At 37.7% G+C, this 20,542-nt stretch overlaps 3 protein-coding genes and 1 long non-coding RNA gene across 9 annotated transcripts; 3 read left to right on the top strand and 1 right to left on the bottom strand.

Annotated features, from left to right (window-relative positions):
• The first annotated feature begins 901 nt into the window (after positions 1–901).
• Positions 902–11,164, top strand: LOC108601576 (prolyl 4-hydroxylase subunit alpha-1). The gene is made up of 17 exons (XM_033293895.1): positions 902–949; positions 2,403–2,762; positions 2,818–2,986; positions 3,044–3,105; positions 4,412–4,610; positions 4,682–4,831; positions 6,522–6,619; positions 7,223–7,404; positions 7,489–7,646; positions 7,715–7,871; positions 9,457–9,766; positions 9,823–10,219; positions 10,277–10,359; positions 10,639–10,701; positions 10,757–10,832; positions 10,898–10,987; positions 11,049–11,164. The coding sequence occupies exons 1-17, from the start codon at positions 902–904 to the stop codon at positions 11,162–11,164; spliced, it is 2,718 nt and encodes a 905-aa protein (XP_033149786.1).
• On the top strand, positions 1,328–3,149 carry LOC108602283 (prolyl 4-hydroxylase subunit alpha-1). The gene is made up of 6 exons (XM_017990352.2): positions 1,328–1,409; positions 1,468–1,553; positions 1,609–1,759; positions 2,039–2,762; positions 2,818–2,986; positions 3,044–3,149. Exons 1-6 carry the CDS (start codon positions 1,399–1,401, stop codon positions 3,145–3,147), a joined length of 1,245 nt encoding a protein of 414 aa, XP_017845841.2. The 5' UTR covers positions 1,328–1,398; the 3' UTR covers positions 3,148–3,149.
• Positions 4,456–4,997, top strand: LOC108602292. Its single transcript, XR_001915239.1, has 3 exons — positions 4,456–4,610; positions 4,663–4,831; positions 4,885–4,997. It is a non-coding gene; the product is annotated as an uncharacterized LOC108602292 (long non-coding RNA).
• Positions 11,165–11,813: 649 nt separating the features above from the next.
• On the bottom strand, positions 11,814–19,437 carry LOC108602286 (J domain-containing protein). Of its 6 annotated transcripts, none has more exons than XM_017990366.1 (5): positions 19,377–19,437; positions 18,669–18,779; positions 15,942–16,043; positions 13,198–13,353; positions 11,814–12,552 (listed from the first exon to the last, which is right to left on the bottom strand). In XM_017990366.1, the coding sequence occupies exons 2-5, from the start codon at positions 18,753–18,755 to the stop codon at positions 12,301–12,303; spliced, it is 597 nt and encodes a 198-aa protein (XP_017845855.1). In that variant the 5' UTR covers positions 18,756–18,779; positions 19,377–19,437; the 3' UTR covers positions 11,814–12,300. The 6 variants fall into 6 exon arrangements, 5 of the variants coding, with proteins under 5 accessions (XP_017845855.1, XP_017845854.1, XP_017845852.1 ...); XM_017990365.1 differs by having other exon boundaries at positions 19,361–19,420; XM_017990363.1 differs by lacking the exon at positions 19,377–19,437 and adding an exon at positions 18,857–18,956.
• Positions 19,438–20,542: the final 1,105 nt, after the last annotated feature.

Below are 20,542 nucleotides of genomic sequence, written 5' to 3'. Positions count from 1 at the left end.
CTGTCCCGTAGACGAAAGCCAATTCTTTACTGTTGCTTATCATTGCTAATATTAATTCTGTTTATTAGTACATATACATATTTATCAAGATACACATATCGTACTACACGATTTTATATAACTGCATACATTATTTAATCATCACATATGTACATTTATAATTAATACTTATATTAATACGCAAGCAAATCATATGAGCATAATTACATTGTATATCAATACACGTGAATATTCAATTCCACAAGGAATACGTGGGTGACTGAAGAGATTAATTAACAAATTTGCAAACGTTCAACGTATATTTTAAGAATGATTTTGGTTTTTAGTGTAAAACTGTCGTGTTTGGATTGCACTGAATTCTTTTTCTTGCATGCCACGTGTCCTGTGCTGGTTGGACACAAGACAGGTAAGTCCTGGACTTGTCAAAGTGGCTTTAACTAAAGCTTATTGACAGTATTGACGAAGTGGGTATACGAACGAGACCAAATGTTTACAAGGCCCTGCTCCGATATATCGAAAATATCATTATGCTACCCCAAACAAATTTTTATAATCTAATATATTGTATTTCAAATACAAAACATTAATAAATCCTAGTGCAACAAGAATTCTCTTTTGATATAATACACTAGTCACCAAGGCAAAATATATATAAGAATGGTTAATATTTAATATTATTATTATGATGACTGTAGATTTTTTACTTATTTCTTGAAAATATTTGGTCGTTTCGTTTAAATAAACGTATGTGTTAATAGTTTAATAGCATTATCACTCAGAGACTAAGTACCTTGTTAGATTACATTTTTTTTAACATTGTATGGTAACCCATTTTTTAAATTTTATTGAAAAATTTACATTTACAATACTCGCATTTAGACTTCAATAGCGGACGATTAAAATGATCTACACAATCACTAATTTGTCCAATATCACAATTAAATTAATTGAATTGACATAAAGCTGCTCCTCTTCAGCATCCATATGAACTTAACAATCATTTTTAACATCTGAAATCATTAGTAGTGCAAAATTAATGGCAATAACACAGCCCAGCTTACTTGAGTAAAGAATTTGATGTATTATTTTTAACTATCAACTTTGCAATTTGCATTTGTGCCATGCAAAATGAATTATTTTGGTGTGGAATATGAATTATGCCTGTAACGTATAGTTTTATATTTATAATATATTTTAGTTGTCTTCATTTGAAATATGCAAGTGGAACGCATAATTTTACATTTACTTGGATTATTCGCAACGAATACAATTGGCCATGAAGCTAATAAAAAGTACTATCGTGAAAATATGAACGATAGATTAATGCTACTACAGCAACGCAAACAATTTGTTTCTAATTTGCAATTGTACGCCCACAATTTGCAGGAAAAGATTAACATGCTTAGAAGGTAAGCAAAGCTATCAAAATTTATCAAACTTCTTAGCTAAACTTTCATTTTCTTAAAGTCTGACTCAAGATATTCAAGCTGCATTACAAAAAGGATGTTACAGCATTGCTACAAATGAGCAGCTGAAAATATTATTGGGTCCAGGTAAATACAAAATATGAATTCAAAGCAACTTTAACTCTATATTAAGTATACGCAGAACAAATTGAATTTTTGAAGCAAATACTGCCCGAGTTGCCTACATACAATGATTTGGATGAGGCCACTTTAGCTTTAGTTCGCATACAAGAGACTTATGCGCTAGATACGAGGGATATGGCTAAAGGATTTCTTGCTGGTGTACAATATGAGTAAGTTAAACAATCTATTTCTAATATGTGGATTCTATTGATTGACTGACTGACTGAGAATTATTCCGACATTCTTTATGAATTATGAAATTCAAGTAATTTTGATGAAAATAAGTAAAATAACCTTTTACTATTTCATATATTTACGGCCTTTAAACTAAAACGTAGACATTTCTTCAGAAAAAACTAAAAGTATAAAGATAATGTTTCAAATATGCGTACAGCATATATTTTATTTTAAAATATAATTTTAATATTTTTGCTTAATTTTATTTTCAGCATAAAACTAACGCCCTGTGATTGCGCTGAACTGGGCTTACGATACTTAAACATGGAACTGTATGGGTATGCACAGGAATGGTCAACTTTATCCCTTGAGCTGTTAAATCAAACAGAATTTCACAACAAAGCACCCATAGCTGCAATGCAAGAGTTTCGAATATTTGTATTATCTCAAGCCTTAATTGGAGAAGAGAATTTCGCTAGACTTTGTCGTTCACCGAATCAAACCATCTTAAGCTCATCGCATTTGCGTTGTTTTTATAAAACAAATGGAAATTGGTTTCTACGTCTAGCGCCTTTCAAGTTGGAGCTGCTATCGCTAGCTCCTTATGTAGTTGTCTATCATGATGTCATCTCACAGGCAGAGATCGATGTGATAGTAAATGTAGGTCAGCCTGAGTACCTGGAAGCTAGTACAATAGATGAAATACATAGACCCAAAGTATCAACATATCGCTGGGCCAAAGGTAATTGGATACCCACAGCCAATTCCACTGAAGAACAGCAGTTAACTCTGGCAAGAATACAGCAACGTATTCGGGATATGACGGAGCTAGCAATAGACCGTGGAAAACTGACAAATTTTCAACTAATAACCTATGGATTTGGTGGGCAATACAAAATACATTTTGACTTTTCCGGATTCTTTGATAATAATGTGGCACTTAAAAATCGCATAGATCTCATTTTTAATGATCGTATTGGCACAGTCTTATTTTATGTAAGTAGCATAATGCAGTTATAATTGTTACATTTTGATATAATTTGCTTACTAGCTCAATGATCCAAATGGTGGTGGTGCAACAGTTTTTCCCTTTCTAAACCTGAAGGTGGCACCAGAACGTGGCAAGGCCTTGTTTTGGCACAGTCTGGATCCCAAAAGCTTCGACTATGAAATGGGCAGCTTGCATGCCGGCTGTCCCGTGTTGGTTGGACAAAAAACGGGTGAGTAGTGAAGATGGCCTAAGCTATGAGTGGGCTTTAACTCAAGAATATTTGCAGTATTGGTGCAATGGATACACGAACGAGAGCAAATGTTTACTAAGCCCTGCTTCTATGCTCCAGTAAGACGAACATATAACTACGACATAGGAGGTCTAAGCTAAATTGCAAGCACATTATATATATATATATGTATACTATTCTATTGTAATAAAGATTAATAAAATACTGTAAATTAAGATTACAAACATCGTCACTGCGTCAGCATTCAAACTTGCTCATAGAAAATTGGTTTAGTTGATCGGTCGTCATCAGACTATGTAGTGGTAAAGCTTAAAAATGTTGAACAAAGAACATACGAGCCTTTTGCTCATCTTCTTGCTCATGCAGACTAGTGAACAAAGCTTTGGATGGCCAACTCAGTTTCTCTTTCTAATTGTAAGACTCAGACGTTTTCATTTAAAAGTGCTATTATCGATATAAAATTAATGTAAATTTGGATTATTTTTAACCAATTTAGACAAAAATAAAAAGCGGGTAAAAAGGCCAGGCCAAAAAAAGGGACGCTTCAAATTTTATCGGCTTGGGCACTTAAAACCTGCACAGATCTGTCAGGAAAAAGGCTGAAATGGCAACACTGTTCTGAGTATACAAACAGTTTATAGAGTCGGAGAGATATTCATCTTCATACACTTACAAAACCATAAGATACCCTTGCTTCTTTTTTAAAATTAATATTAAAGTGTGTAAGAATATCATCTTGGGCTTAAACAGCATACAAAGCATTCCTAATAATTTCATTATTAGCCAGACTTTTGACCAATGCTTTATTCTACTAATAAATATTTAAATTAAATATACATTTATAAACAGCAAGAAATTGAGTGAATGTTCTGCTTCTGTATATTGATTAGATTAATGCAGCTTGCTGCGTTTCAAATCAATTTGCATACCATGAAAAATAATTTAGTTTTCTGTTGTTTTCTTATCGTTCAAACAGAACGTTCACACGAAATATGTTAATATATCGCACGGTTCTATTTTTACTGGCACTCTACGCTGCTAATGCAGTTGGCCAAATATCCAATAGTAGAGACTATATTGCAAATTTGCGGGATAAGCTATTACTGCTACAGCACTACAAGCAATTAGTTCAAAGTTTTGAGTTGTATGCACACAAAATAGAGCAAAAGATTAACACACTTAGAGGGTAAGGAAAGCTTACATATTATACCAGCTTAGCTAAACTACAATCTTCTTATACATAGCTTAGCTGAAGAGATTCAGTTAATATCGCAGCAAAATGCATCTGTGCTCTTCATTCCCTCCTTTGCAGTTATTATAAAACAACACATGCAACAATTTGTGGCTACAAGTGAATTTATGAATTTTAAAAAATCTTAAAGTTTTTTTTATAAACATATGCAGAATCAATTGAATCTGTTAAGCGAATGCTGCCTGACGGAGCTAGTAGTGCACGATTTTCAGCTACAGCAATTTCAGTACACAAGCTACGGCTACGGCGGACACAACAGTGCACACTACGATAATTTTGGTACCTACGAGAATAATAACAGTGATCCCAAACGCATACCTTGGATATCGCCTAAGCACTGTGCTGATTTATGTAAGAAAATTAACTTAGTAACTAATGCTAAGCTAATAACTTTATTTGCTAGCTGAATGATGTGCAACGAGGCGGTGCTATTGTATTTCCTCATTTAAACCTGACGTTGTCACCAGAGCGTGGCAAGGCGTTGTTCTTCTATAATCTGAATCCCAAGAACTTTGACTACGACGAGCGTATGTTGCATGCCGCGTGTCCAGTGCTGCTTGGACATAAAATGGGTAAGTTAAAGTGGGAGATAGCTAAAGTAGCTTTAACTGTATATTATTTGCAGTATTGACGCAGTGGATACACGAACGGGATCAAATGTTTACTAAGCCGTGCATTAATGCGCCGCTATATCGAAAATATAACTATGCCTTACCTGGCTTTTCAGATGCCACAGCTTTGCAGCATTAATATATAAATTAATACAAGTCTTATACAAAATATTATACATTAAATTATTGCTCTATGCCCTAGCTATGAACAAGTTTCAATTCTGTTTTTGACAGATATTTGGTTTGTTAGTTTGCAGTACGTTTCAGAAATCGTTCACATGCTGCTTTGAATATTTCAATCGATAAAGAGACTCTGCATGTTTGTGGTGGCACCCACAACAGCTTAGCAAATATTTACCATGCTGTCATTTATTAAGCTTTAAGAAATCAGTAAGTGAAAATCTTTATAGTGACTAAAAGCCACATGACGCTGCAACGAAATACAAATTGACTGTTGGCTTTAATTGCAATAATGAGTGAGGCTAAGATTTTATTAATTCTTTGATTCGCAGTTTGCTTGGTATAATTCAGAAAATGCAGAAGGCGCTAAGTAAAGGAAATACACAAATCCAAGACTTCAAATATAATAAGAAACTAAAAGAAACTAGTAGACTACTGGCAGAAAAATAAGATACGATTTTATTAAAAATAATAAAAACCATATAGCTTAAACAATCTTTAAAGCTTTAATATATGTCTGGCAAACACAGTCACTAATGTGATAATTCTTAAGCTGATATATACTTTGCCGATTACGCTTTACTCTTACGCCAGAACTCACATAAAACTGCTTGAGCGTTTGCTTATGAGCGCAATCAATCAAGAATAGTTCAAAAGTTAGTTCGTACATAATCATATAAATATATATAAGCACATATGTACATAATCAATGTATATATATGTATATATATCTGCATACAAGAATTTAATAATTAAAAGTAATGAAATTTGAACATTGAAAATGTTTAAGCCTTTAGTAAACGGATTCAGGTTAATTTATTAAGTATACGACGTGCATTAAGTACACGACAGCTTATTGCATGCCACACAATATTTCGAATAAATGTTCCACAAAACTTAAGTAAAAGTTAAATATATTTGCTTTTCACACTCAATTTATAGTTCAATTTTGATATTGTCGTCAAAGCTGCGCTCTTGCATTAGCTTGTTAATCAACTCATCTTTCTTCTTTAGCGCAAACTCATTGCTTGGCTCTGCTTTAAGCAGTTCATTGTTGAATTTATTTGCTAGCTTAAAGTTTTTCACATTCTCGCAAGCCAGCACCAATTGTTTTTGCACATCCAGCGCATTAACATAAGGAAAGCTCTCAGTTTGCTGTTGGGCACGTATGCGAGCCAAGAGTAGCCATTCAATGGCAGCATCGAACTGCCGCAGCTTACCGAGATTCTGAGCAATAATAAAACATTCGCTGGTTGTCAATGCTTCATCGGAATCCCATGCTCCATTTGCCAACTGCGGCGTAGTGAGCTGGTTATCATTCTGAAAATGCATTAGGCTTGCCGTGGCTGCCTGCAGGTCCGCACTGTTGGGTGCATCCAGCTTGTATCTTTCCATTTTTGCGCCCAGCTGCTGCGTAAGCTGCTCGAAGTGCGTGTTGTTGAATATGACAGCCAAAACTTCATGCCTCCAGTCATTAACAAGCCGGCTTATGGTGCCGTAAGCGTTAAGCGGATTACCAAAGTACTCATCCGCATCCTCTTCGCCGGCATGCATTTGCACAGCTTCGACGTACATCAGAAATCTGCATAAGACAAAAGAAATATGAATTTTGCTACAGCTATTTGCTTTGCTGGTTTGAGCAAACCTGTTCAATTTATCTTGTTGCTGCTGCGCTTTGTGCAAATATAATTCAAATTGATTTATAAGCACCGCCTCAGTATCGAGAAATCCGATCAGCTCACTGTTGGCCGCGACGCCGCTGCCTAGCGAAATATATATAATATATAATGAGAATAGAGCTGTCAGCATTTGAAACATTTTAACGCAGCTGAATACCAATGACTACTAAATGTTGTCATGCTTAAAAAACTATTTAGATTAGACCTGAGTGCAGCTAAACAAATATTTGCACAGCTGTAGCAACTGGGGCGCTGAAGAAAGAAATTCTATCTTAACCAAATTTGGCGTTTGGCTACAAAACTTTTAATTATGTTTCAAACCAGTTGTAGGCACAATGAACTCCAAAATTTTCTTTACGAAAACAGGTTTTGCTTGATTGCTTATTTAATTTCCAGCAGCGTTGGGGTCAAGTCGTTATGTAAAGCTTTAAACGTTAGAATCTCGCCATCAATTGGCCAAAGTTAGTTTAGATTAAGCCGTGACTGGCAACAGACTCGCAAAATGTTCTCATGCGGACTGCTGCTCGTTCTCGCCACGCTGTGGCATGCGGCAAGCTGCGAATTTCATTCTTCCATACATGCCATGTCAAAAGTGTTTGGCTACGAACAGCAAATGTTGCAGCATATGCAAAAGTTTCTGGGTGACAATCAGAGTAAATTGGATTTTCTCAATGCGTATGTTGCAACTGACTTGACCTTGCCCCTGTCGCACGGCAAACACTAAACGCATTATGCCACAATTCAATTTGCAACTTGCAGGCGACTGGCAGAGTACGAGCATCAGCTCGATGAGGCGCAGCAATGGCGCGGGGGCGTCTCATACCTCGATAGTCCACTGAATAAATATTTGCTTACCAAGCGACTGACAGTGGACTGGCAGCGCATTGAAAATCTCATGGCAGCCAAAACGGGCCAGAGTGAGTCTCGAAATTCATTTATGCTTAAATTTCATTAGCTCCGGCAATCTGCGCATCGCATTTTCCAGAAGCGCTGCTGCGCCTCCAGCAAATGCAACAGCGCAAGCAAATCCCAGATGCAGCGGAGCTGAATGGTGCCATCGATGGCTTGTTGCGACTGCAGAGCATCTACAGACTGTCAGCCGAGGATATAGCTGCAGGCAGATTGGCTGGCATCGACTATGGGTGAGTGCTACAGTTCAGTGGAAAATATGTGATTAATGCATGGCTGATTCCAGAGACAAATTAAGTTTTAATATCAGTCCTCTTCATTATTATTGCATCAATGAAACTTTATTTGCACACAATTTTACTACGAAAAGCTCTCATTACATTTCCCATAAATTCTCGAAAGTCAAAGCAATTTACGCTTCGGTTACTAAAATGAATTCTGTGCATCAAAGTCCGGGCTTCAGGTTCAGTTTTAACCACGTTAATAAGCTGGCCAACGTGCTGCTTGTCATAAATATTAGTTTGCAAAATGTGATATGAGTAGTTAGTTTCCCAGGAAAGCTGTTACTGTTTTTATTCACTTTGATATTTTGAATTCTGCAAATAGGGAGTAGGAGGCGTGGCAGATCCCATGTCCGTCTGTTCGTCCGTCTGTCTGCATGTATGAGCGTCTGTTGTTTAGCAACTATAAAAGCTATAGCAACCAAATTTTGTCTGTCCTTCTGCTGACGCGCCCGTTGTGTAACTTTTCTATTGAAATCTGTGTATGCAATATGTGTGTTGAGTTGAATAAAAAAGCGTAGTTTGAAATTTCTTGTATCTATCAAAATGAATAAGTTAATTTCAGTTTGCTTTTTGATTTAATTAGACAATAAAGTTACTGTAAAATATTAATTAAACTAAAATCTAACATATTTTATAGCAATGGGTTTTTTTTTTACCATTTCAATTAATCTAAATTGGAACTGTGGTCAGAGTCTTTGCTGAGACAATGAGCTCTTCCCTTGACTATAAATTGCGAGTTAAATAAATGCTTTTATTTTAAATGTGCTGTACCAAATTCAAGCTATAAGGATTATCTGGGATGCGCAGTATATAAGTTAAAACAATTGCCTAACTATTTTCAAGACTAAGCGATTAATAGACAAAAGCTGCTAAGTATTATGATGAGAGATAGCTTAGAGTCATATATGTATATGAATCTATAAAGAATACATGCGTGATAAGGACTGTGAAGTCTATTTAATTAGTGCTGCCCCTGTACAGTATAAGAAAGTGTAAGATTGCTAAGCTGGTTACTAAGATGTGTTCGGTAATTTGTCATAAATTGTTCACAAGGAAGGCAATATCTTTCGACCCTCAGTGTTTCCGAACTAAAAGCTGTGGTTAAGCAACTTATTCTGAAAATAAAGCGAGAATGATAATTATAGAAGCCTGAACTTAAACCTTGACAGCCCGCTTTTGTTTTTAATTTATTTTACAGTTTTTGCAATAAACTTTATAACGACATTGAGAACTATTTAAATACGCGAAAATAAAATTATATTTAAAGAGTCTAGAAATGCACAGAAATATAATCAATGTATACGATTTTATATTATATAATCAATTAAATTAATTAGCCTAGCGCCTTAACAATTTAGCATTTCACTTACTTCGTTTTCTTAAATTGGATTCTTGACATGGTTAAAGAATTTGAAATAGTAGAATCATTGAATGTTTGCCACCTAATTGTTATTCACACATTTTTACATTGCAAGCTGCCAATATGCGAGCGTTAATTGCATAACTAAAAACTCCTTTCTTCATTTTATTCCAGAACGCAGCTCACTCTGGCCCATTGCATGGACATAGCGCAGAAGGCAATGCGTGATAATCATCTGCAGCTGGCACACGCCTGGCTGGTGGAGGCGAACAAGCGAGTGTCCATTAAGGATCGTGTTTTAATGCAGCCACAGATATTGGGCAAGCTGTTGCAGCTAAAGATGCAGCTAGCGGATTATCAAGGTGCTAATAGCACTTTAAGCGCGCTTATGGCTTTGGCGCCTGCAAACGAGCAGCATGTGCTGGACTATGAGGCACTGCAAATGAAAGCATTCGACTCATCCGGCGCCGTATTAGAGCATGCGGTAAGTAAAAGTGATGGACTGGCTGCCAAATGCGCGCTAACCTAAGCATGTCTTAGCCGCTGCCCACAGACTTTGGCGCTTTAAACGATGCGAATGAAAAATACAAATTCACATGCAGTGGCCACATCAAGTTGACGCCCGCCGAGCTGCGTCCTTTGCGCTGCGGCTATTTGAGCGAGACACACGCATTTCTGCTGTTGGCGCCGCTGAAGGTGGAGGAGCTTAGTCATGATCCGCTGCTGGTTATCTATCACGATGTCATTTATCAAAGCGAAATCGATGTGCTGACAGCGCTGGCGGAGAAGCAAATTGTGCGCGCTCGCGTCATTGGAGAAAATGAAACTTTAGTGTCCAATGTGCGCACTAGTCAATATACTTTTATATCCAAGAGCAGACATCAAGTGTTGCGCACTATAGATCAGCGTGTAGCTGATATGACCAATTTGAATATGGGTGAGTTTCAATTGCGCCCAAGTGTATGCTTTAAGTTTTGTACTGAGTTGCTTGCAGAGTTTGCCGAGATGCATCAGTTTGCCAACTATGGCATAGGTGGGCACTATTCACAGCATATGGATTGGTTTTATCCAAGCGCCGTAAGTCTGCATGCTATAAGAATTTATTTATTAAAGTTTGCTAACCCATTTCACTTCATACGAGCAACAAATTGAGCAATTAATGTACATAAATTTACTTGCAATTTTCATATTTACACTTTAAATAAAAATATATTTTTAATGCAGCTGCTATTCTAGCTGTTAGCTGATACTTTTTGCACTTCAAAGTAAATAGTAATCGACACAAGCAAAGCTCTTTACTTACTTTTTACACATTGCAACTTTTACTCAAGCTATAACAATATTTTGCCAGCACAGTTTCAACACAATAATGTCGCTCAGCCGGAGTGGGGCAATCGCATTGCCACTGTATTATTCTATGTGAGTTAACTTTACATTTGCATAGCATATATGCTAATCCTGCTTACTCCTGCAGCTAAGCGACGTCGAGCAGGGCGGCGGCACCGCATTTCCGCTCATAAAACAATTGCTGAAGCCCCAGAAATATGCGGGTAATTAATTATACGCTTGCTGCACACATATATATAGAGCATTTAATAATCGCAATCATTTGCAGCTGCCTTTTGGTATAATCTGCATGCCTCGGGCGAGCCTGATGTGCGCACTTTGCATGGCGCCTGTCCCATCATAGCGGGCTCCAAGTGGGGTAAGTAGCAAACAATAGACAGCTCGCCTAGCAGCTTAATCAGTTTGGCTTCATCAATCAGTGCTGAATCGCTGGATACGTGAGTCTCAGCAGTCGACGCAGCGTCCTTGTCTTTTGTATAATGACGCCTTGTTAACGCCCAGCATGCTTGCCGAATTTATTAAAAATAATTCCTAGTTTACTCACCTGTACCTGTTACCGTTTAAATAAATAGCAAATGCTTTTTGCTTTAATAACAGAAGACTTCAAAGTTGAAGCGACCTTCTGCATTAAAATTTTTATTTATTTTTCTTACATTCAACATTTATGAATATTGTAGTTTGCTAATACCTTCAATTGTCTGCGGTTCTAATTAATTCCATGTCCTTCGCCTTGAGCCTTTGCTCTGCTAGCTACTCGCTTCAATAATATGTGTGTACTTGAATCATTTCAATATGACTTAAAAACGAACATATATATGCATATACTGCTGTTTGATAATTATGTTTTGATTTCTGTTTAACGTGCAATTGTTTGCATCAATAGTACATCAATATTAAAATAACAAACATTGATATATAATATTTTCTACGCTGCCTTATGCAGGAATAAATTAGTTGTAGCTTTTAAGCTTTGCATTTTAAAGGACACCGAGTGAAAAGTATTTTTTTTTGTAATTTTCCTTCCTTTGACTATGCATTTCATAAATTCGGACTTCATTTCATATCATAGTGTTGGTGGTTAGAGTGTTAGTGTTAGTGTCTTTTAGTCCAAAGGGGATTGTCTTATAGGGGTACATTGATATACAAATAGACTTCGATAAATATATATATATATATATATATAAATTTGATTACTTATGTAGAGTGTTGACTTCGGTTTTGCAAAACTCGAGTCTTTAATTATACTAAGCCTCTTCATGATTTAATCATTTAAAATCGACTAATTGATTTTAAATGTTGAAAATGTTTTTAACTTAAGATTATTTTGTCGCGCAATCAGGCCTTAGTTTATTGAAATTACAGTTTCTTCTTTAAATAAATTACCGTTTTTTTTTCAATTGCAATTATAATTACAGCTATAAACTTTTATATAACGATATATACGTTTCATAAATAAATGTATTTCCTCATAGACAATTAAATGTTTTCTCAACGCTTTGGTTACTATATGTTGTTGTATATTGGTATAGACATCGATTTGATTAAATATGATTATGTAATTCTTGTATAATTTCACATCGAGATATATTCACCTTTTTGTTAGGTTACAAAGAATATGCATCTATATATGCGTGTAATTTGCCCGAAACGACAGCCCTAAAAATTGTGTGTTTAGATTTCATAATTGCGAAACTTATTAGCCACGTCGGTGTTCTCCGTGCCCCACTCGGTCTTGCGGTTGCCGTAGTAAAGGGCAGCGCCGCCCTCGGAGGCGCGACGATGAGCCGGATTGGGGGATGCTGCCGTCAAGCCGCCGCCACCGCCGCCAGCTGCGCCACCGCTGCACCCAGCAGTTACAGCGCCCCCGCCAGTGGAATCGGGTAGCATGCGGTCCTTGGTCTTGGGCGTGGCCCAATGCATGGACTTGTGTAAAGTAAATTGACAAATAATTAGACCCACTTTCGCGACTAACTTCCAGACACTACAACCAGCCAGCAGCAAATGCAATTGCCAAATGTATAAACAAATGCAAATGCATTTGCTGCCAGCTCGCATGCATGGCGTACACTTAGAATTTATTTTGGATGAAGAGGCACAGATAAATAAAATACAATGCTTGGAGGTGCACGCACAGGATCAGATCAGAGGCAGGCATTAGATAAGAGGAAGTGTTAATCTAACATACAACGGCAAATTGAGTTAAAGACACATTTTGGCAAAAGTTTATTTAGTAGTTATAGTTGAGGCTGAGTTGTGTTTATACGTGTGTGTGTGTGTGTGGCAAGTTACAAAATGTGGCACGAATTTGCGACTAACCACAAATCCAAATTGCAGTGGGAGCAAAACTTTTGACAACTGCGCGACTATTTCCGCCCAGCGGAAGTGCTGGCTGGCGCAGCTTTAATTCAACTTTAAATTACTTTATTAGTGGGCACACACACACACACACATACACACTACTCACCTGAACTTGTGCTATAAATTCGAATAAATATTTGTTATTTATATTTTGGTCTGGGTTCAGCTACTACTTCTCTGATTTGCTTTACTCCTTGCACTTACGCATACCTCTTTATCCACCTTCTCGGCAATTGTGTATCTTCTCACCTGGCCGACGTGCTCCTTCATGCCCAGCCACTGCTTGTAGCTCATCGAGATGCCGCTGTTCAGCCACTTGTCATACACTGCGCGCTTCTCCGGATCGCACAGCGTCTCCTTGGCCTCCTGCCAGCAGATAAACAAAAACAAAAGCATACTAGTTCAAAAATGTTCGCACGTACGTTGTTTTTATATGTAAACGTGTGTCCCTCTGTCTGTTTACTGCCTGGGCGGACTCAATAAAAGTCAAATTCTTGGCGAGTCCTAAATAAATAAGCGCATGCCACAGATTCTAAGTTGCCCTTGGCATTCCTTCCTCACTGCCTTCTCGACCGACTAATCAATTCTTGTGGCACACTTACAGGCGCGCCACTGTGATTCACACACACACACACACAGCCACAGACAAAAAGTCATTTGTGTAGAAATACATTTACACGCTCAAGTGGCTCTGATAGCGTTTGTGGCCATGATATGAGTTTACATTAGATAGCTGCTGCTGATATGCCAAAGGCTAGCCAAACACAAAGCTCTAACAAAAACTCACACACACACACACACACACACGCACACACATATACATGCTGTTTTGCTGTGTTGATGAGATTTTATTACCAACCATGCTGTTGCTTTTCTTACATGATAATCAATTATTTTACTACTCATTGATTATGTGGGTCAACACAACATTTTCAAAGCTTTTTCATATAGTATACCTTACGTACGTAGTATGTGGGTAGCTGCCTGCTTTGCTATTTGTCTACAGTTAATTGAGCCCTTCGGCTAGTGTGTCACTGTTGTCAACGAAAGGCCAAAGCCAATTAGTTATGTTTGAAAGTCAACTAAAATTTTGTTTATTCAGTTGTTTAAATAAAAAGGTTTCACTCTTTGCTGTAGAATTTGCTCAACAATTTCTATAAAAGCTCGACTTAGCGCGTTATTTGGTCTTACGCGATTGCCACATAATTTAATAAAACAAAGAGTTTTCTTAGAATGCTGAGAGGTCGCAAGGCAAAACAAATTTCAATACAGACGAGCAGCCTTAAGCAAGTAATGACTTAAACTTTTTCAATTCGCTTGTGGAATTTGCTTAAGCAAGCAAAACATTGCAATGTAGCTTGTGGGTACGCAAGAATCTTTTAAATTTTATTTATAAAATAAAAATAGAATAAAATCCACCCCTTTGTATTTACATTGTAATATTAGTTTTATATTTTATTGAAATACTTATTGGCGGCTCTTAAGTCTTCAGTCTGAAGCTACTAGTCACGATTTTTGTTACTTATATTTTAACTCTCTCTCTCTCTTGCAACCTCACACTGAGTAACACTATCTTTATCTATCAATATATATATATATATCTATCTATTGCTATATACTATCCTCTCACCTTTTTAGTGCAGCAGAGTATTAAAAGCATCTCAAATTGTATAACTTTAATTAGTTTGTCTGACAAATAGAGCGCAAAGTTCAATTAAGACATACTTATGACTATTTATGTTTAAAAAAAACCTCTGTATAAGCTGCTCTATATTCTTTGCTTTCAAAGAGTACTTGGAGACTTGAAGTAATTACTTTAGTATTGAAAATAAATAATATGATAGCTTAAATGTCTTTAAATGAACTTAAAAATATTTTAATGAAGCTAAATTTATACTGCAGGAACTTCTTTAGCTAAAGTTAAGCTCACGCAACAAAAACAGCAAAAGTTATTTGCCATGCTCAGAAAGCTTATTTTATATTTTATGCAATCTGCTCACAAGCCCCGTATTGACCTATACTATGAAAATTCTTACCAGCATAATTTAAATCAAATTATTTTACAGCCAAGCAGCTTTGAAGCAAAAACTACATTCAATAGGGCTTAGTAGCATTCATGTTGAAAATACTAAAGCACAAAGTTTGCAAACATGTATGGGGTACGTATCTCGTTTTCATTCAAATCTGCACATTTCACTTTAAGAGTTTTTATAGCCGTCATATGGGTTTGTTTTACGACTTTGTGTGTACTACAGCTACAGTTATAAAGCATGAGGCTCCACCCCCACCCCAGCTACACAAACATATGCAGAATGCTACTGAATTGGCACATACACACACACATATCATATAGTGAAGCCTTATGAGCTGCAAATTGCGTGTGTGTGTGTGTGTGTGAGTTTTATGGCAACTGCGTGCTTGGTGCTTTGGGTATCATAACTATCATTCATGTTAGGGCTCAAACTTCCGCTCAACTTGTTGCTGTTACCTTTTGCTTAAACGCATATACAAACTTTTATTGTCGCCAGAGCGCTCTAATGAGCAACAGCAGGAGCAGCAGCAAGGACAGACAGACTGTGTATGTTAAAGTTTTGCGGCGCATTGATAACAATAGCCATAGACGATTCTCTATTTATGTGTGCCAGGCTTTTAAACACGCATCGTCAGCGAGAAAATCAATAAAAACCTTTTTCAAAATACAACGATAGATACTATACATGTAATTTATGCTATCTAGTTTCAAAGCAGCTGCAATCTCAACCCTTTTGTTGTGTATAAAATTCAATTTAAGCTTTGCATAATGACGTCGTACACACTAAAAAGTATTAAATTTATTTCTTGTTAATTATGCAACAAAATGCGTTGCACTCCAATTATAATTGATTGCTGCAAAGTCCGTAGCAATGCTAACTAAGTCAACAACTATTGTGCAGAATTCATTGTTTGCAGCTTACCTTCAAGGACTGAAACTTGGCCTCAGCTTCCTTGTCGCCAGCATTCTTATCGGGATGGTATTGTAGAGCGAGAGCCTTGTACTCGGCCTGAATTTGCTCGGGCTGCAACAAGAAAAAAGAAACAAGCAAATTAGCTAAATTGTTATAAATAATGCGCTTATTTATGCTTTGTTATGCTTTGCTGCTATTTTATAATGAGAAGCATGCAGCAGCAGCAGGCACTGATGACATGCAGATTTTTCAGTGCGTAGAAACGACACTTGGGACGTGCCACAAATGCCAAACGAGTGACTGGGGAGTGTAGAAGCCGCAGGCCGCAGGACGCAGGTGAGCCTGTAAGCCTGTCAAGAGCAGGCAAAGCTACAATTGACAACGCATTAAGATTCAGGCTGCGCACACACACATGTAAACAAGCCCTAAGCGCTGTCTGGCTGCTTGGAAACACTTGAAATAATAACGATTGTTAAAAAACAAAAACAGTTGTATACTTTGCAATTGACAAAAAGGATCACGCAGCCTTGACGCTGCGTGTCCAAAACTGCACAAGCAATGGGAAATTAATTTAGTTGAAAGTGTCAGTGCACAACAAAGTGCTGACAGACAGACTCAACAAAAGCCAGCAGCGGCAGCCACTAAGCCGCTTGCGAGCATGCAGCGCAGCTAGACAACAATTCGTATTGTTTGACTTTTCGTAGCTGGTACATTGTATTAGATTTTATTTATTTATGTGTCGCTGCAAATTTATATTCATTCAAGCACACACGTTTCATATGCGAAAGTTCGGTTAATGGCAAACGAGGCGTATAATTAATCTCGACGCCATTAATATTACTCATACGCACAGTTTCGTTGCCCGAAGCACGCACACAAAACACAGCGCTGTTGACAGAGAGACAAGCACACACACACACACACACACACACTGAGTGCTGTGTGTGTGTGCATGTATAATTAACTTAATGTATTTCGCACTCACACACACGCATTTGCTGTTTGGCACTCGAGTGACTGCAATTGCGTTGAAACTAGAGTGACACAGTGGCCACAAAGTTTGGTCATTTAAGACAGCGCTGGACTCTAATTGCCAATTAGCAGCAGCAGCAGCAGCAGCAGCAACTGCGGCTCACTTAAGCCCAACTGCGGTTACCTTTGGCCACTTTGAATTGAGATCTATGGCAAATGGCTGCTGCAATTGGCGCTGTTAATTACACAATACAATAAATTGCATCAAAGTCGCTGCTAAATTAAAATTGATAGATATTGTATGCATATTTATAAACATTAATGCAGGCAGCCGCCTATTGCTTTAATTTAAGTTAATCAAGACAATCTTATACGCTATTGATTGATGCGAGCGCGCGCCCACTCGAGAGTATTGAATAACACATGCAATGAAAAGCAATTTAAGATCAACTTTCCATAAATTACAGATTTTCACAGGCCAAAAAACATATGATAGGCAGCAAAAATAATTGCATTTGATTAATACAGTTGGCTGGAAATGCTTTTTAATTTTTCGCATACTGAATAAAAATGCAAATGAGCTGCTGCGTCCCAATTGTATTGCGCTGATTTCCCATGCGTTGCCCAAACATATATACTATAGCTATAAATAACTGAACTGTATGCAGGCAACGGGCAACTGGCACTGGCCCTGGCATATGCAAATTTTACAATTGTGTCAAGCTGGACACACGGGCTGGCTAATCAGAGCTGCGTATGATGAGAATGGATGAGCATAGAGCGAGAATAGCGAGCGCATAGCTCAAATTCAATTCATTTGCGGCACACACAATTGAGCCCACAGAGTTTGCTGCTCGTGTCGTTGCAAATTGTCCACTCAACTTGGCATCATATAAATCTTAAAGTGCGCGCATGACTAAATGGATGCGATGCTTGCGGCAAGTTGCAATCGACAGCTTTGAAAAATGTATTACAGGTAACGACAACGAAAATCTAATATGTGGCTCAAAATTTTACATGCCAATAAATTTGATTACAACGAGGGATGTGTGTGCCAGCAGCCCTGCGTGCTCTTAACATTGTTATTGAAATTTACTGAACTCGAAAATGTGTTAAGCCCCCAAAGCAAAGCTGCTGCTGGGGGACACATTTAGCTCAAAGTGACTAAAAGTGGTTTTGTGTGTGTGTGTGTGTGTGTGTGTGTGTGTGTGTGTGTGTGAAGCTTGCACGATAATTGGGCAAACTTAAGTCACGTCGCATGAAAGGAAAAAGTTTCGAGTCAATTAAAAGAGCTGAACGCTAAGTTTGACCATTTGCAAAAGCTTAATCCTCATTTAATTGCTGTCAACACGATTTACTTGCATGCATTTCTCTGCTCTCTCCCCCTCTCTCTGCCACTCTGTCTCAAACGTTGCTATGGCCACAATCCCTGCAGCCTTTGTCGCTGACAAAAGGCGTAATTGAGACTAATTCTCAAAGTAAATAGCCCGACACTCAAAGTCAAACGTTGGCTTATATTTGATTATAATTCTAAACGCAATCTCAACTTTGTATCTACAGCTTTATTTCTAAGCTGTTTGCCTCTTGTGGTTGGCCCCATCATTAATGCGTGAGAACATTTCTGAGGCGCATCAAAGTTGGGCGTCTCAATTCAATTAAATACTAATTGAATTTTGTGTGCTAAAAAAAAAGTTTAATGGTGTTTGCCAAATATTTGGCTAAGCTGCCAAGGTTATTATGAATTTAGCTAATTATTGAACTTACCGAGGAGGTCTCGTCACAGTGGAGCAACTTGTAGTAGTCCTCGTTGGGATTGCGCTTATAATTGATAATGGCATCCACGGCGCTCATCTTGGAAGAGTTTTCTAGCGGCAACTGGAGGTATAAGAAAAAAAAAAAATTGGGAAAATGTAATTTTAATTAATAAGCTGTGGCTTATATATTCAATTTACGTTGCGTTGTTTGTAAATTATGAAACATAGAGCGCAAATTGAAGCATTGAACCAGAAATGAAAGCAAATCATGCGACCTTCAGCTGAAAACAAGTTAGCACTACTAATTGTTAACTGTTAGTAAGTTGGCTTAATCAACAGCTGATTTTCAGTTTTTCACTTTAGTATTTTAAGCGCGCTTTCAAGTCACTTTCACTTAGCATCCCAAACACTCAAAACTTGACACTTGATTAGCACAAGAGTAAATAACAATACGAGCCACAAACAAGTTAAGTTTATTGTTGTTGTTATTGTTTTTGTTCAAATTATTTTAGGCGCTCGCAAACAAAACAAAACAATTCAACGAATCGCACACTAAACACAAAGCTTGAGACTTCAATTCTGTTTGTCATTACACACAATGTTTTCCGTCTCTCTCTCACACACACAAACACACACATACAGACACTCTCACTCTGTATATAACTGTGACTGAGTTAAAACTGTTGCTTTGGCTTTTATTACATTTGGGAGCGCTTACGTTGTGGCCTGCAACACGTCGAAATTCAAACTGCCAGTGGGGCTGACTTGTTTTGTCTGGGCCTCTGCTTTTGGCTTGCTCTGGCTGAGCTACGCATTGGAAGAGCTTGCATCCACCAAAAGCTGAGAGCGCATACACTGGAAAAAATACATATAGAGCGTTGAAAACTTTAAAGCTGCAGCAAAAGCTAAAATATGCTTTATGATGAAATACAAATTTTACCAAAACGCAAGCGCTCAGCTTTCAAACTGGTTTGATTGAAACAAAAGAAAAGAGATAAGCTGTCAATACGCGCATTTTTCTTAGTGTACGCTGAACTTTTGAAGCACCTTTGACTTTATTTTTGTTTGCTTTCCAGTCACAACTGATAAGAGCGCGCACCAAATTTGAATCTGAATTTTTGTCTTAAACGTTTGACGTCATAGCAAATGAGCAACTGGCTCTGTGGGCTTTACCTGAGCAAGCTGACTCACCTGTGTGTAGCTTAAAAACCCCATTTACTTTTTTCTTTCATAATTAACTCAACGCTTGCACTGCTCTGAGAGCTTGAAAGTTGACGCAGCTTCCAGTTGTGAGCAACTTCTACATAACGCTATGCATGCTAAAAGCTCCATGCTATAAAAGCTGTGTGTGAAACTTTGCTAAGCTGGCACACTTGCTATAAATTAATTAATTCTGCTATAAAAGTGCGCACACTTGTTGCGCGCCCCCAAAATGAATTTGTCCAAAACACTTTTTTGCCTTTTGCAATTTGGCTAAATGGGAAATGGCATATTTTCTGCACCCTTGTTCAATATGAAATGAAAGCCATCAATCTAGTATGGGCAGAGAGGCCTTAGCACATTCCTATGCAGTGACAGTAAATCGCTTTTCAAATTAAAACCCGCACTCAAGTGGAAGGAAAATACCCAGACTGCCGACAAAAGTTTGTGGCAAACAGAATTTCGAATTGTAAACTGTTGCATACTTCTAGGCTTTGTAGACAGCAAGTGGCAAAATTTTTCAACCCAAACCCACGCACAGGGCGCACACACACAGTAATGTTCAACCTACAGAGCTTAGACGGCCCAAAAATAATTTCCGCCCATAAATCATCATAATGGCCAAAAGGCCGAGCATATGGCTGTCTCTGGACTCGACTAGGCAGCAAGCTGGCCAAAACAAAA

This window comes from Drosophila busckii, chromosome 3R (assembly GCF_011750605.1).
Source record: "Drosophila busckii strain San Diego stock center, stock number 13000-0081.31 chromosome 3R, ASM1175060v1, whole genome shotgun sequence".
NCBI classification, from domain to species: domain Eukaryota; kingdom Metazoa; phylum Arthropoda; class Insecta; order Diptera; family Drosophilidae; genus Drosophila; species Drosophila busckii.
Note: the sequence above shows the minus strand (reverse complement) of the source record. Positions and strands in the feature narration are given on the sequence as shown.